The following is a 15,652-nucleotide window of genomic DNA, read 5'->3' on the forward strand; positions in this document are numbered from 1 at the left end:
GCAGAACATGACTGTTCCTTGGTAGGACATTATAGAGGCACGATGTTGACTTTATTGCCCTCTTTGTGGAGGCTGGTCTGTGACTTCTGTAACCCATGTATACATCTTCCTTTTACAGTATTTCAAGGACCTCTGTACCAATTTCCTCATACAGTATTTCAAGCACTGTCTTGTTTCTGTTTCCACACAAACATCATTTGATCACAAAAACTGTTAAGCTTCATGTAAATGACTTTATTGCAAACTGAAAATGTAACTTCATCAAATTATAGCAAGAGATAATACACAGAATTCTAACCACTAATCCAAATCCTAGTGCTGTGTACAGGGTCATCCAAGCTCCTGGCTTGGGAACGTGTAAAATCTTTATTTTAAGAAGGAGGAAAATAACTATATTTCAGATGGATTTCAAACATGTAGTCAGAGCAGCAGGGTAGCAGACGGGATTTAGAATTTGCAGCTTTGCTCACAAGGTAACTTCCAACATGAAAAGTACTGATGAGTCAGTAATGGCGGTGGCTGTTGTTCATGCAAAGTGTACAGCTGCCTTACTCTGTCTGTGGTGTTAACATCTGAATATGTGGAAGGATTACTGCAGAAGATGATGAATCTGATAATTCATCCTGCTGTGTAATGAATATTAGGTTGGGAGAAGTATTTTCTGTGCTGCAAAGCTAAAATATTCTAGGTAAATCACCATTAAGACATTGGCATTCATTCATGCACTTGGGAAAGGAATACTGATTAACAGCCTCTAATACTGTCATTCACTTTCAAAACACCTTAATTTTCTTCCTAATCAGTATTGCTATTCTGGCTTTTCTGTTGTCCTCTTAAAACCCATTATATCTTTCCTTTAAAAATTCTAAAATCCATCTTCTCCTGTGACAAAAGCAGTCTTTATTACCGAGCTTACTGCTCCTTGAAGGAGTATCCCTGCACTTTCTCCAGACCTGGAGAAGACACTTTTCATTTGTGTGAAAACATCTTTTCTGATTATCTGCATTTCCAACAGCATTTTTTAAACAGGCGGTTTTAAATAATTGTACTAGAAATACAAATCTTGTATCTGTGGTTTTTAGCTAACGAAATGCCTTTTTAGATCAAGCTGCAGATGCTGACTGATCATGATGTACCTGTCTCATCTCACTGCTGTTACTACTTTCCACCCACTTGTTTATTCTCCTTTTTATTTCAATACTCACTATTAAAAATTAAGCTAAAGAATATATCTTTTATATTATACTGAAGTATAATCCAAGCATAAAGTGTATCATAATAAATTTCTTTAAATTTATTAAAATACAATCTTATAGTCCACCCTTTGTCTCCTATTAAAAATTGTTTCTTACCTAGAAAGCACTACAGTCTAGATTCTCAAAGCTGTGTGATATTCTTAAGTCCAAAAAATATGTTAAAGTAGTTTAACCACCTTGGAAAATTCCTGTAACTTCCACTTCTGCTTGCTTTCCCTGTCTGTGCAAAAAAAGGCTGCAACTCACTTCCACTCCTCTTTCTGGAAGTGGTGGCCTGCCTCTCCAAAGGAGGTCTCTCTCATCTTTCTGTATCAGTCCCTCCATGGCTCCTGCTTTTGAACTTTATCTGGCCATTTGACATCTGAGTATTACATTTTAAGTTTTGTGTGCTTGACTGCCTCATGTCTGACATGACACTCCATGATGGAATGCCAGAACCCCTCCCTACTTATTCCTCCAGGGTATAGATATTGCTTGCCTTGGAGTATTATAATTAACTATATAGTTGTATCTGAAAATCAGGCATATGAATCTTCATCCTGGTCCATTCTCCGTAGGTGATTCTATACTGAACACAAAATTAGATTAATAGATTTTGCCTTTTAATCAAAACTCCCTGTGCTAGCTGAAAATGCGTCTCCTTGTATGATTATGGCCTTTCACAAGAGAATCCTCCAAAAATAATAGAGCTGCTTTTCAGCAAGAGGAGGCTTTCAGGGGGCATGAGATCAATTTTTTTTTTAATGAGAGCTGAGTCTAAATCCCTGCTGCTAAAAGATCAACATGACCAGAAATTTCAAAATAAATAAAAAATTCCTCTCTCTTGTCACACATACATTTATTTTGCGTATAGACACACTAATACAGATCTTGAGACAAACCAAAGTATTCTATAGTGGGAGGGATGACAGACAATTGCATCCATTTATATATAACCAGGACTGAGGAGATGTTAGATAGTGTGGTATAGTTTAGTACCTTACCCTATTTTGCTTTCTTCTTTAGTATTGTCAGGAGCTGGAGCTGAAGTAGCCAAAACTCTGGGGCATTTCCTGTGAGGAAGAAACAAGAGAAAAGTAATCCTCAATCAACGGTGATTTATACTCAGCCAGGTTTCTAATCCCACACCAAACTTCTTTTCTAAATGAACAGCAAGCAAAAAATGCCAAGGGCACCTGAGCCATTGCAGTACGCTCCCCCAAATCAGCACTATCAAACATTCAGTTCACTGTGGAATTCTGTATTTTGTAGAAAAATCATTGGAATTAAAAGGGAATGAGGAGAAGCAAACAAAAAAGTGTTTTTTTAAAAAAACGGGTTTAATCATAAGTCAAAATGAAGTGTTTGTATTTCATTCTTCAAGCTTTCCATACTCTACAGCTTTATGTGTGCTCTTGTGTGTTGGCAAACACTGATAAAAGGAGTAAAATCCATGCATAAATTGGAACCATAAAAGCTGATGGATTAATAACTTCATTATACATTTCTTAATTCCACTGTAATAACCTTAACAAAATTTGCTAAAATTCCATTAGTCACTTTTGCTAATAAAATTTAAATTTAATTTTTAAAAAATTAAATAAACTCTTTTAACACAGAGCAGCTGATATTCTACCCCAAGCGTTATGTCTCCCCAAACTACATTAAAAATCATAGCAATTTAGATTTCTCTTTGGGCCCTCTTATGCCCCAGTTCACAGCTTGTAATATATTTAATGCTGTTTGAACGTCAAATTCCCAGTGTAAGCCATATTTTAGGCATCTCTGAAGTCATGCTACCAAGTTTCTTATGCAGACAGCAATGAGCCACAGAGTAAGTACACTTCTAATAATCTGGTTGTGGACATTTGTACTTCTTAAATATTGGGCAGATTGCTCTTACGGTACTCTTGTTAAAAGGACATGTATGTGGGGAGTGCTACTGTCACAATATACATTATTTACTTGTTTGGTAAAGATGGATAGGGATTCATTAACGACTGAACAAAATTAATCCCACTGCACTGAGCAAAGTTAATTCTCCTCACTTCTTCTCTCTTCCTCAGCACTACTGAAATTTACTTCCACTTGCTCTTCTTTTGATACTACACACAAAGATCTAACAGTGTAGTCTGGTGCATGTCCAAAATTAGTATATAGTGTATCAACTTTTTCAAAAGGTTGAATCACCTTTTCAAAAGGTTGAAGTATCTCACACCAACCCACACAGTTAGCTAGACTCTTATGTTAGATTCAGAGTTTCTGGGAATCCCCTGACCTGAAGTTATCAGCCCAGCTCCTCTAACAGGGAAAGCTCAGCATTCAACCTACTGAAGAAACAGAATACTACCATGGATTTGTGCCATTCATTTTGGCAAAAAGCAATCGCAGAACACGTTCTTTTTGTTCCCATGTCAACTCACTGATATCCACTTTTTCAAACTGGATTTTTTCACTGAAAAACACAGAAAAGATCAATGTATTAGAAGAAAATTTCAAAGGCATCTCTTTCATGGATTCTGTATGTGTGAAACAGGTTTTAAATTCCAGCTCTGCCTTGCTCTTGTTCAGCTATTCATAGCATGTACATTAAAAAAATAAATTAGGCACATGGTGCCGTCTTTTCAACTTCTAAATCTATGGCGCTTTAAACCAAGTAGAACAAAACCAATGATTTCTGTTGCATGTGTAGTGGTTACAAATACTGGGAGGGGGAGGGTTAGTACTAACGTGTATTAGTTTCAAGTACGTTGTCCTTCCCTTGTTTCTCCTGTACATACATAAAAAGGTCAATATGTATAACCATTTCATTCTTGGTTCCAGTCTCCTCCTCTTGCTCCAAGGAGAAGCTTCCTTAGATCTCTATAACTACTTTCACCTCTGATTTTTCATGAAGTGTTTCTGCTGTATCATTTTTGAGATAAGATAACCTCAACTGAACAAAGCATTCTGACTGATTGTGTGGTACCAAGTTACTCAATAGCCAATGCAATAAGCAAACATTTAATTTGGGAGTAAGATAATTTTTGATCTCTCACTAAGGATGTATGCAAGCTTCAGCTATGAGGGACCTTAACTTTATGGCTTAAAATCCAAGTGCCTGGACACTGCTGCAGTTTGTAGGCACAGATTTCTAGCAGGAGGTTGGAGACCTGTAATTCTGGCCACCGAAGCATGTGTAGCCCCAATTTAAACTAAGCTGCATCCCAATACAAACTTTGAGACACTCCCACTTATAAATCTGAGATTTTGTTTTATTCACTATCAAATGTAATCCTGTCAGTCAGTACCGTGCTGCATGTGACCTTGTTTTTGATATGTCAGTGTCTATTTCATGTAACGGCTTAATTTTTAGATTATTATGAAGCTTGAGGAAAACAGCTTTTGAAAGGACAATGCAACTCAGAGGCTTCTGACATACAGAGAACAGCTGAAAAAAGACTGGTTTTGCCATCTACTGGATGTTTCTGTTAAAATCATCAGCAACATAGTAAAGAGCGGTTAGCATCTTAATTGTAACTTTTAGGCTTCAGTGTTGTTAGCTCACTGGAGTGAGTAAAAAGCAAAAGAGCAATGCCAGAAGAGCGATGCCTATAAAACAAAAAAAAAAAGGAAACTGCAGAAGCACTTCTATGTACTGGAAGTTCTATATCAAATTCCACAGCACATGGCAGAATATGCAAAGAACTCTTTCAAGCTTATCTTTAATTTAATCCATAGAAATAATGACCAAGAAGTGATAGCCTAGTTGAAATTAGGTGCCCACAAAGTCATCACTAATTGATAGGATATTGCACCCATACAGTTACTCTCACTACAGAAGCCTCCACAAGCATTCCAAATGTAGACAGTATTATCATGCAAAGGGTTTTTTCAGGTACGCTGGGAAGATAGTCAATAGTTTTTGATGTTTCAATACCAGTAGCATTTCTCTGCTTCCTCTAGGTCTCTGTACACACTATTTGTGCTATTGATGTTGCTTTTGAATGTTTTGATTTTGGGAAATTCTTCCTTTCCTGCACATGCCTCCATCATTTTTCTGTAATAGGCAGTTTGGGCCTTTTTCTTATAGTGCTTTCTGCTGGATATGATCTCCTGCTTCACATGTTCCAGAGCATCTAGGAAGAACGTTTCCACCTCAGTCCTCTCATTTAAGATATTCCGGGCTAGCTTCTTCACTCTGTTCATCTCCTGATCCTTCATTTCTAGTAGTTGCTGCAGTTTCTTGATCTCCACCATGCTTGCCTGGTTTTCTGTCAGTGCCTGATGCTGTGTTTTCTGAGTCTCTCTCACAGATTCTCTGGTCATGCGGCATAAGGCCATCTCCAGCTTTTCCACTTTATGCTGCAGATCTCCAATCTGTGCTCTCTGGCGATTAATCTGTAGGATCTTTTTTCGAATCAAACCCTCATTGGTTTCCTAAAAGATGAGAAGAAATTATTTGGGCTTTTATTTCATTTGCACCAAATCTGAAAGGTCCCCCCCGCCCAATGCTGACAATGTATTAAACATGCTGGCACCTTCACACTGGAGAGTGAATACTTCTCTAGGATCAGGTTTTTGTTTACAAGAGAAGCCAAATAAAGAAGGCTTGGTATATAGTATATGTTACAGAGAGACCTATTCTTAACGGGCTAGCATAGAAAACCCTTCCTTCTTTTTCCTCCATAATTAAGATAGAACAAGAGCTCTTCTTCAGACAACTCTGAATTCACTGACTGCAGAGGCATCTGACTGGGCAGAGCTTAGTCTCAGTAAATTTACATCTGTATCCAGATGTACCCCTTCCTGGAGGAGAATGAAACAGAATTAAAACCAGAGCAGAAACCTTCTCCTGTAACAGAAGAGTTTTGTCCTCTTCTAACTTCTGTTTGATTTTCTGTAATTCCATTGTCTCTTTCAGCTGGTAAGCAAATGCATTGTGAAGACGAACATTCTCCTTAAACACTTCTCTCCCAGTGCTGTTCAGCTGCCTGGACAGAGGGAAACAAAATCCAGAAGCTTTAATCACAACCTTTCTTCCTTTTTTTTAATATTAAAAATCAGTATTTCAGTGTTCTAATTTCAGAGCTAAGCTGAAAAATTCTTACAGGTCTGCTTCTAGTCCTACCTCCGGATTAGGGAAATGAAGAAAACAGCGATATCGTTGTGATAATATTACCTCCAGTTCTCCCCTAGAACCAGCATGAGTCTCACAGTGTAAATGGAAGTGCTGACATCACCTTGACATTTGAAATATAAAAACAGCCTAGGTCATCGTTGATTTTGCCCTTCAAAAGCCTATGTAGTAACATGGTCACCTTGTTACTTAGAACAAGCCAAAAGGGTTTTGTAAAGTAGAAAACAGGAAAAGCATGTGTTTCTTACAAAACAGCCTCATGCTGGGCGGTCTCTGCCATCATTATTTGCTTTTTCTCAGCATCTTCTTCCAGACTTTTCTGAAAGGGAAAAAAGCCTGTTCAAATTTTGCATGAGACCTGTGGCACCAAAGCTAAAATCTGGAACAGTGTAAATTCTAAAATCACACCCATAGTTTTCAGCTCACCCAGCTTCTTGCTAGAGAAAGAATGAACCCCCAAGCATACTGAAGTTCCTGATGGAAGTGGAGAATACAGCCTTTCTGGGATCCTGGCATCCTGTATTTTTCCTTGGAAAGCTGCACCTAGCCTCCAACTCATTCATCATACTTGTGTTGACATAGGAAACTATAAAATGCTCAGTAAAGAACTGTGAAAACTATATAAACCAGAGTAGTCAGTGGGAAAAAGAATTTTGTTCTAATAAAGGTTTCTTTAACTGCCTGTCAGTCTTTACCTTTTCTTCAAGAAACCTCCTCTCCAATCTCACAACCACCTCCTGATGTCTCCTGTTTGAAATCTCCATACTCACTTTTAACTGTGATGAAAAATAAAATGTCTTTAATAATGGCATTTTATTTCAGCCATATAACTAAAAGTGTGGATGTCCTCTTCAAGAAGGAATTTGTTAGTCTTTCCTGGCACTACAGAGGCTTCATCAAATTTTTACACAATCTGTAAAATTCACTTAACCTTCTGGCTTGTATATTGCTTTGCTTCCCCTTCATAGTTCACCTGTACCCATATTTTCACATCATTGACAGTCATTCACACACACTCCATCACTCTGTTTAATGCTCAGTTTTAGCAATCTGCTTTACTTTGTCTATTCATTCAGTCATCAAGATCATTCAAAGTCCAATGCCTCAAATGTTCTTTGAAAAATGCCTGACTAACTCGCATTTAATATCTTAGCTTAAAAGCAGCTACATATTAATAATCCAAATGCTGTTGACCAATCATTTGTCTCCACGGAAAGAATTTGTTGTTTCTAAGCCCCTTCTTGAGGTTGAAAAAAATTCCAGTAGAGCTGCGTGAGCAAGGCAGTTGAATTGTTCGAAGCACTTTTTGCATGTCATCAGTCAGCTGGGTACTTTTTTATTCCAGGCTGAAATGTTTTAAAGGCAATACTACTGTTCAGTATTTGTATTCTAGCTCCAAAGTATCTCTGATTAAGTCATGTACTGCATAAGTGTTTAGTGAAAGACAGTCCTTAGTTTTATATTCTAAATAGCTTATGCAGTTGAAAAGATGATACAATACTAGCTTTCACATCCTGAGATGACTAGTGAGAAATCAGTCAGACTTATACTGCTTATAGTCAGTTGCTAGCTCCTCCATACATATCTTTAAAGTGTGTACTAGATGCTCTACTCCATCCACATATGATTGTATGATTCCATGTTATTGTGTAAAAAAAACAAAAAAAACCCTACCGCACTGGACTGTTACAGAAGTGAGTTCTGGCTACAGAACTTGCATCAGCCTAGTGCTTTTCCTCACTCTCTTAAAGAAAACAATCCAGTAGATTGGCCATGTCTGTTCTCCTCCACTCCCAAACTCTATGCTGCCATGCAGACAGAAAAGTTGCTTTTTAAATAAATACTGCAAACGCATATTTATGACAAACTTACATCTTCCAGCTCTTTCTCCATAGCTGCCTTCTCCCTGTGGAACTCCTTTATTAACTTCAGTTCTAATTGAATTTGGCCAATTTCTCTGACTTTGTTCTGAAATTTCTCTTCCAGTTCTTCTATTTGTTGGGCATAATAGTCTGCCTGCAAATCAGAAATTCTCAATAAGAAGAAAGCAAAATGAGAGAAACAACTAGTCAAATATTGTAAAACAGAGAGCACACAGAACTGAATGTCTGAAATTATACCAAGCTGCAGTGTTTTAAAAAACACCAAGAATTCATCATTAGAAGAAATGCTGCAAACTCAGCAGAAGCTGCCCTCCACCGAAACAAGAAGTGTAGAAATGAATAGTAAGTTTAAAGCACCATCCCTAGTATCACTGTATTGGGTTTGCGTGGCAAGGTTTTGGTAGCAGGGGGCTGCAGGGGTGACTTCTGTGAGAAGCTGCTAGAAGCTTCCCCTGTGTCTGATACAGCCAATGCCAGGAGGCTCCAAGATGGACCCACTGCTGGCCAAAGCCGAGCCAGTCAGCGACGGTGGTAGCACCTCTGGGATAACATAGTTAAGAAGGGGGGAAAAAAAGGGCAATAGCAGTTGCAGCCGGAGACAGGAGTGAGAATATGTGAGAGAAACAGCTCTGCAGGCACCAAGGTCAGTGAAGAAGGAGGGGGAGGAGGTGCTCCAGACGCCAGAGCAGAGATTCCCCTTGCAGCCTGTGGTGAAGAGCTTGGTGAGGCAGGCTGTGCCCCTGCAGCCCATGGAGCTCCACGCTGGAGCAGATCTCCACCTGCAGCCTGTGGAGGACCCCATGCCAGAGCAGGGGGATGCCCAAAGGAGGCTGTGACCCCATGGGAAGCCCATGTTGGGAGCAAGTTCCTGACAGAACCTGTGGAGAGAGGAGCCGAGGCTGGAGCAGGTTTCTGGCAGGACTTGTGACCCTGTGGGGGACCCACGCTGGAGCAATCTGTTCCTGAAGGACTGCACCCCATGGAAGGGACCCAGGCTGGAGCAGTTCATGAAGAACTGTAGCCTGTGGGAAGGACTCACGTTGGAGAAGTTCATGGAGGACTGTCTCCTGTTAGAGGGACCCCACGCTGGAGCAGGGGAGGAGTGCAAGGAGGAAGGAGCAGCAGAGGCAATGCATGATGAACCGACTGTCCCCCTGTGCCGCTCGGGAGGAGGAGGTAAAGAATTTGGGAGTGAAATTGAGCCTAGGAATAAGGGAGGGGTGGGGGGAAGGTGTTTTAAGATTTGGTTTTATTTCTCGTTACTCTACTCTGATTTGATTGGTAACAAATTAATTTAATTTCCCCAAGTCAGGTCTGGTTTGTCTGTGATGGTAATTGGTGAGTGATCTATCATCTATAGCCTTTTCTGCTCGTTAGAATCAGAGGGTGAGAGAAAGTTCCTTGTGGAGTCTGCTTGATGGGAGATAACTAGCTCAAAGTGCAAATGAGTGTTTCTTATTGAAGCCAGATTAACAAGTAATAGTTTTCTCAGTTCTTTTTAAGAATTCTTGGTTCAACAGTAATGAACGAAGGAGAACTATAAAAGAATTCAAAGTAGTTATTGTTTATGTCAGTAAAAATGAAACATATGTTTCATATGCCTCACTGTTACCCAGCTGGTTCCCAATAATATTTCAGATGCTATAAAATATTCCTACTACTATCTAACATAATACTATAGAGTCACAGGATAACTTCCACATCACCATTGTTTTTTTTCAAGTTCTCCACGCAATATTTTTGCGTCAAAACCCCTAACAGTTAATTGCCCTAGCTTGTTCCTCATACTAAAATCAGAACTACTTTTCAGCCTGCTCAGAAGATCCCACTGTTATAAGGGCAAAGAGAAAAGTTCATTCACCAGCTGCTTCTTCTCTTCTTGCGCTTGCTGTTTCAAATCAATCATCTCCTGCTTCAGTTTCTCAATCTGTAAAAAGAGAAATCTGTGAGGGGGGAAAAGTATCCTTGCTGTGTTCTCCTCTTCAAATTTAATTATGAGAAGACACAGAAAGAGGGGAAAGATCCCTCATTTGCAGTGTTCAGGTCAGTTAAACTGTGTTTAAAATCGTTTGATTTGTGTTAAGCATAGGAATAATGTAAGCTTAAACTATAAAGCCCCACATGTATTGGATACAAACACATCTGTGACTCCACTGAAGAACTAAAACTATGTGGATAGAGGTTTTTTCCTCCTTACAGTTTTGGACAGTGGTGCAGTGCTAGAGATGCAGTTTAAAAAAAGGAGCAGACAGATGGAGAGACAAAAAAAGGCAGCTGGAAAAAGGTCTGAGTAAGATCTTCTATACTGGATAGGCTGAAAGAAAATGGTGGGATGCGAGCAAGAAAACTGTCTCCTACCATTTGACTTCACCAGTGTCCTGGGGATCACAGCTTTGTATCTTCTTATTCAATAAATAAATTGTTAAAATAATTTAGTTTCCATTTTCAGTTTCTTTTTCTAACTGATTTTGCTTGGTACTTGGATTTAGAAAAGTAGGTATAGGACTAACGTGAAATAATCTGTGATAGAGGAAATGCAAGCTACAGTATAGGGATTCTTTTTCTTCATTGTGTTCTTAGTCGAGTTTGCCTCTATTTTCTCTAGAACCTTCTCCAGGTAGCTAAAACCAGCAGACTCCCCTTTAGCCTTCTCTTTTTTCACAGCTGCACAAACGCTTTAGCCTCTTCTTCTACGCGCTGCAGCCTCCCCTGAATTCGTTCCGGCATATTGCTCTCTCCCTTGTTCGGGGAGGGGGAAGCAAAACTGGACGCCGTATTCCTGCAGGGGTAGGCCCCGGGCAGGGAGGGCACTAGGGGCAAGCCCCGCTCCTCGCAGCCCAGCCCCAGAGGAGCCTTCCCGCCGCAAGGGCGCACCGCTGCCTCACGCTCTCCTGGCCCGGCAGGCCCTCCGCACGGCTGCCTGTCACCGGGCGGGACGGGCACCGGCTGCAGGGAAGCAACGCCGTCCCGCCTGCGTCCGTATCTGGCCGCAGGCACCGAAACACGGGGGGGGGGGAGGGGCCAACACCTGCCGTTAGGTGTTTTGCTCCAGAATGGGAAGCCGCATCGGGAGGGCGGGGGGAAGATAGGGGCCTGCCCGCCTGCACACACACCTCTTCCGCCTTCTCCTGGCCTCGCTTCGTGAGCAAGGCCACGACGGCCGCCGCCTCCCGCCCCGCGTCCTGCTGCCGCCACAGCAGCTCCGCGTTGCCGTTGGCCAGCCGGCGCTTGGCTTCGCGGTACTCGGCCCGGGACGCCTCGGTCGCCGCCAGCCGAGCCTCCCATAGCACCCCGTCGACCTCGTCCCGTTTCTCCTCAGACACCCGGGCCGCCTGCCCCGCCGTCGACCCGTGGGAGCGAGAGGAACTGCTACGGCATAGCGACCGACGCTCGTCCGCCATGACACCCCCGCCGTCTCCACGGCAACCCGCCCCGCCCGTTACGGCGGAGGCCCCGTCCCGTTGCCTCAGTTACCTGCCACCGCCTCGCCTGCCTCGGGACTCTCCCCCGCGCCCGCCGCAGCGAGAAGCGCGCGGCGGCCTGTTCCCGTGGAAACCGGACGGCGCCGTCCTGCGACGCGCAACTCACGCGACGGGCGTGTCATGCGGGCGCGCTGACGTGACGCGCAAGGACCGGCGAGATGTGGCGCCGCCAGCGCTCCGAGGGACCGGTGAGCACGCGCAGCGGCGGGGGCTCAGGGGAGGAGGGGGAAAGGTGTGTGACGGTGCCGCGCTGCCATGGAAACCGCGCCCTTTCCCGCCGCCCCGTGCGAACCGCGCCGGGATCAGGAGCGTGGCGGCTGCCGGAGGCTCGTCCGGGGCTGCTGCCGTCCTGCCGGGTGCGGCAGAGGAGCGGGCAGAGAGCTGCTCCGAGGCCGGGTGACACCCCCCGCCTCCCGGCCCGTGCCTGTTCGCGGCGCCCCGGGAGGGAGCTCCGCCGGCGTGTGACGCCGGGGAGGCGTCAGGGAGCGGCGTGAGCCGCTCAAAAAGCCGAGAAGGCGGCGGCGTTTCCGTTACTCCCCGCGGCGCAACCGCCTGGGGCGGGCAGAAGAACGCGCTGTCTTGCTCGAGTAACAACTGTGGGTGGCTGAGGGGGAAGGAACAGGTATTTATTTCTGCGTGGTGTTACCGGTACCGGCTTCGGGAGGAGCGCCGCGGAATCCCGAGGGCCGAGCCTACCGCCGGGGTTCAGGGGAGGAGCCGCGGGGCGTTTGCCTTGGGGAAAGAAAAAATGAAGGTAGGGGAGTATTTTTAGGCGTGTTCAGTGTAAAGGTTTAGAGTGCAGCCGTTCGACGTGGAGGAAGGAAGAATGCTGTGACGCTGAGGTGTACAGAAGTTAGAAAACCTACCGCCCTTACGACAGTGAGATTTGGAAAAGGGGTGTCGGGCTGCCCGTCTCCAGGTGACTCTCGGTGAAGCTCCGGGGGAATGCTTTCAAGGCGGGCAGCTAGCAGCGTCATGCCCAAGTTTGCGCTGGGTTAGTTCAGGTTGAAGCAGAAGCCCTCTGCACCCGATGGCCGTTTCCTGCGAATACCGCTTAGTGCAGTAAAAGCTGTTATTTGCAGGTAACTAAGAGGTGTGCAGTTACAAGGGACACTCCCTAGCGCTGCAGGAGGGTAACGCAGCAGCCTCTTGGAAAGCTGCCTTGGGCTAATTAAGCAGGGGAATTGAAAATTAAATAAATAATGTGTATTTGGACCCTCAGTACGGGGAAAAGATTAAAACCGCTGATTAATGCACGTTTGTGAGTTGGTGGTTGTTTTTTTTTTTAGCGTTGAAAGCTCTAGATCCAGAATTTTACCCAAAATGTATGTGTGCAAAGACTACTGTGCCATTATCTTTATGGAAATTCTGCCAATGAATTTAGTTATTTTTTCTACTAAGATTTTTAAACTGTGTGCTCTTGAGAAGCTTAAATTTTTGTCATAACAATCCAAGAAAGGTTTTGGGTGGGGTTTTTTTTTTTTTTACTAGGCAAAAATAAGTCCAGCAAAAATGTAATGGCTTTTTGGTTTTGGAAAAAAAAAAATGGTAAAAATGTATTTGTATAGTCATGAGTATTAAGTGTAAAAGCTGCTCAGCTGGGAAATAAATCTTGTTACCATAAGAGCTGCTCATCTGGAAAATAGATTTTGTTACTGTTTTAGTGCAGAAAATAGACCTTCCATTCTGAATGATTTTTAGTGTGCCTGAGCAATAAATAACAATATGAAATGAATTACATAATTTGTCTATTTTGTTTCCTTAAAAAATTGTCTAAGCAAATATTTCTAATTACTTCCTAATATTTTTCCTTATGTCCAAATATTTGCCAATGATATTTTAGGAAACAGAAGGGGAAGTCTTGTGTTATCTCAGGTACACTGCTTTTCCTTCCACTCAGAAGAGACAGACTCATTTTTAGAGGGAGATGCTTCTGTGGGTGTGTTTTGGGTTTTGCATGTTCTCTTGCCTGAAATACTTGAGAGTGTGGGTAAGACTTTCTTCTCTTGAAAATCACTGGTGTTTTCAGTGTATGGTGAACTCTAAGTAAGGTTGTGTTTTGCTGTCTTAAGGTTTCTTATTATTATTCCAGCATTGTTTTTACTTTTATTGTCTAAGGAGAGTTTGGTTGGGGTGTTTTGTTTCTTTTTTTTTTTTTTCCCCTTCCTATTCATGCTTTCAGTCTTGGCAGTCTCTTTGCAGCATCCAGGTATTTTTTTGGTTCGTACAGTCTGTGTATCTCCCAAATCTTTATATTGGATGTGCTTCAACTTCTTGGTTTAGTACCTAAAATCTGCATTATACGGATGATAATTTACATATCTTTCTCTGTGTTGGGGAAATGAGTGTTCTACTTTCTGTCACTGGACTTGGGTCAGTGCTGTTGAGGTCAACTGTGATATTTGTGTAAATGTTTTACTACCTTGTTGAACTCGGTTAACTTTCAACTTCTTGAAATTCACCCCATGTAATTATCTGAGCATGTTTCGCTGCTCGTATTGAGCAATGACAAACTCAAATTTGAATAAAGCAACTCGACTGATATTTTATGTGCCTCCATGACCTTATAATTTGCCTGTAACGTAGTCTGCTCATATTAGCTGAAAGCAAAGGTGAAGAAAAGAAGTGCAGGCGCAGTGTCTCTTGTCGCAGCGCTCCGAAGTGGTTTTCATTAGGAATCTCTGGAGTGGAATAGTTGTTGCTTCCATCCTGCTTCAGGTGTGTGCCTAACACATTCACAATTTATGTTATTACTGCTCATTTATAAAGGCAGTAACTGGAGCCTACTGATGGTGATCTGTGTGTTTTACCTGCTGGGCTGCTTGTTTATATGAATGAACTTGTGCTCATACTACTGTTACCCTGTGTTCTCGTTTCTGTGTGTTGTTCATTTTATCCGTCCTGTTGTATTCTGATAGCAGCTAGGATTTTAAGTTGTTTGAGAGGGACTCTTTTGCAAATATTTTTCCTTCTTCGTAACTACTCTCTTGTCTATCTCCACCCTACATTTTTTCCTCCATTCTTTCTTCTGACCTTCTTTTTCCAAATTCCTTTTCCATCGCGATTTCTGTTATCCCTGCCAATTTCCCTCTCTTGTCTCCGATTTCTTACTCTCGTCTATTTTTATACTTGTCGTCGCTGTTTTGCTAGTGCGCTTGATTAAATAGTCTTCACCACTTGTCAAAGAGGCTCAGTGTGCTTTTTTCATTCTTAATGAAGGGTAGAGAGAAATAAAATCCTGAGGGCCGGTTCAGGTTTTTTTCCCCTCTACTTCTGAGGGTAAAGGTGGAAAGGAAAAAAGTCGGGAGAAGTAGAGAACGGAAAGTGTGACATGGTGGTGGATGTCTGAGAAGGGATAAAGAAGAAAAGCTTGGTGAGTCAAGTCAGTGTTTCATGGGAGGCTAAGGCTCATCCACTATTAGATCTGGCAAGAAGAGTATGTGTTAGTGATGGCAGTTGCTCAGATATTTTCGGATCATTGGAGATTCTAGGGCTTGCGTAAGTGTCACATGTGCCATTTGTAATAGGACTCTGGAGTTTGTTCTTAAGGCAGGTTCTTGGGTTGTATTTGTGATTGTTCAGTGAGCAAAATCCTAATGTTGCCTGAGAATAACACCACCTCTCCTGACCAGCTGGAAGATAGTACTCATTAACGTGGCTTATGTTCTGTTAAAACGGCACAGCTTCTTGGATTTTCAGTAGACCTCCTTGCTGTGATGAAGCAAATGTGGGTAATGCCAGCTGCATCTTAGTACAAATTCATAGCTATGAAGCTGCCAAACGGCTCAGCGCTTTTCATGAACTCCCTTCAGGATAGGACTTTTAAGTTGTTACAGGTTAAAACTAAGTTTTTACTCATTTCCACACAGAATGTGAATGCTTTAGAAACTATTACAGTTGGAGTTGATCTGTCACAGAGGGTGGCCAGGTTTA

General features: G+C 42.5%; 1 protein-coding gene across 1 annotated transcript; it reads right to left on the minus strand.

Moving 5' to 3' along the window:
• Positions 1-2,235: 2,235 nt before the first annotated feature.
• BBOF1 (basal body orientation factor 1) lies at positions 2,236-11,638 on the minus strand (the record flags this gene model as incomplete). The annotated part of the gene is made up of 9 exons (XM_082000143.1): positions 2,236-2,308; positions 3,586-3,690; positions 5,155-5,654; positions 6,064-6,208; positions 6,603-6,673; positions 7,050-7,130; positions 8,227-8,370; positions 10,099-10,164; positions 11,351-11,638. The coding sequence occupies 9 exons, from the start codon at positions 11,636-11,638 to the stop codon at positions 2,236-2,238; spliced, it is 1,473 nt and encodes a 490-aa protein (XP_081856269.1).
• Positions 11,639-15,652: the final 4,014 nt, after the last annotated feature.

The sequence above is a fragment of the Phaethon aethereus genome (genome assembly GCF_964289735.1).
Source record: "Phaethon aethereus genome assembly, chromosome: 5".
Classification (NCBI taxonomy): domain Eukaryota; kingdom Metazoa; phylum Chordata; class Aves; order Phaethontiformes; family Phaethontidae; genus Phaethon; species Phaethon aethereus.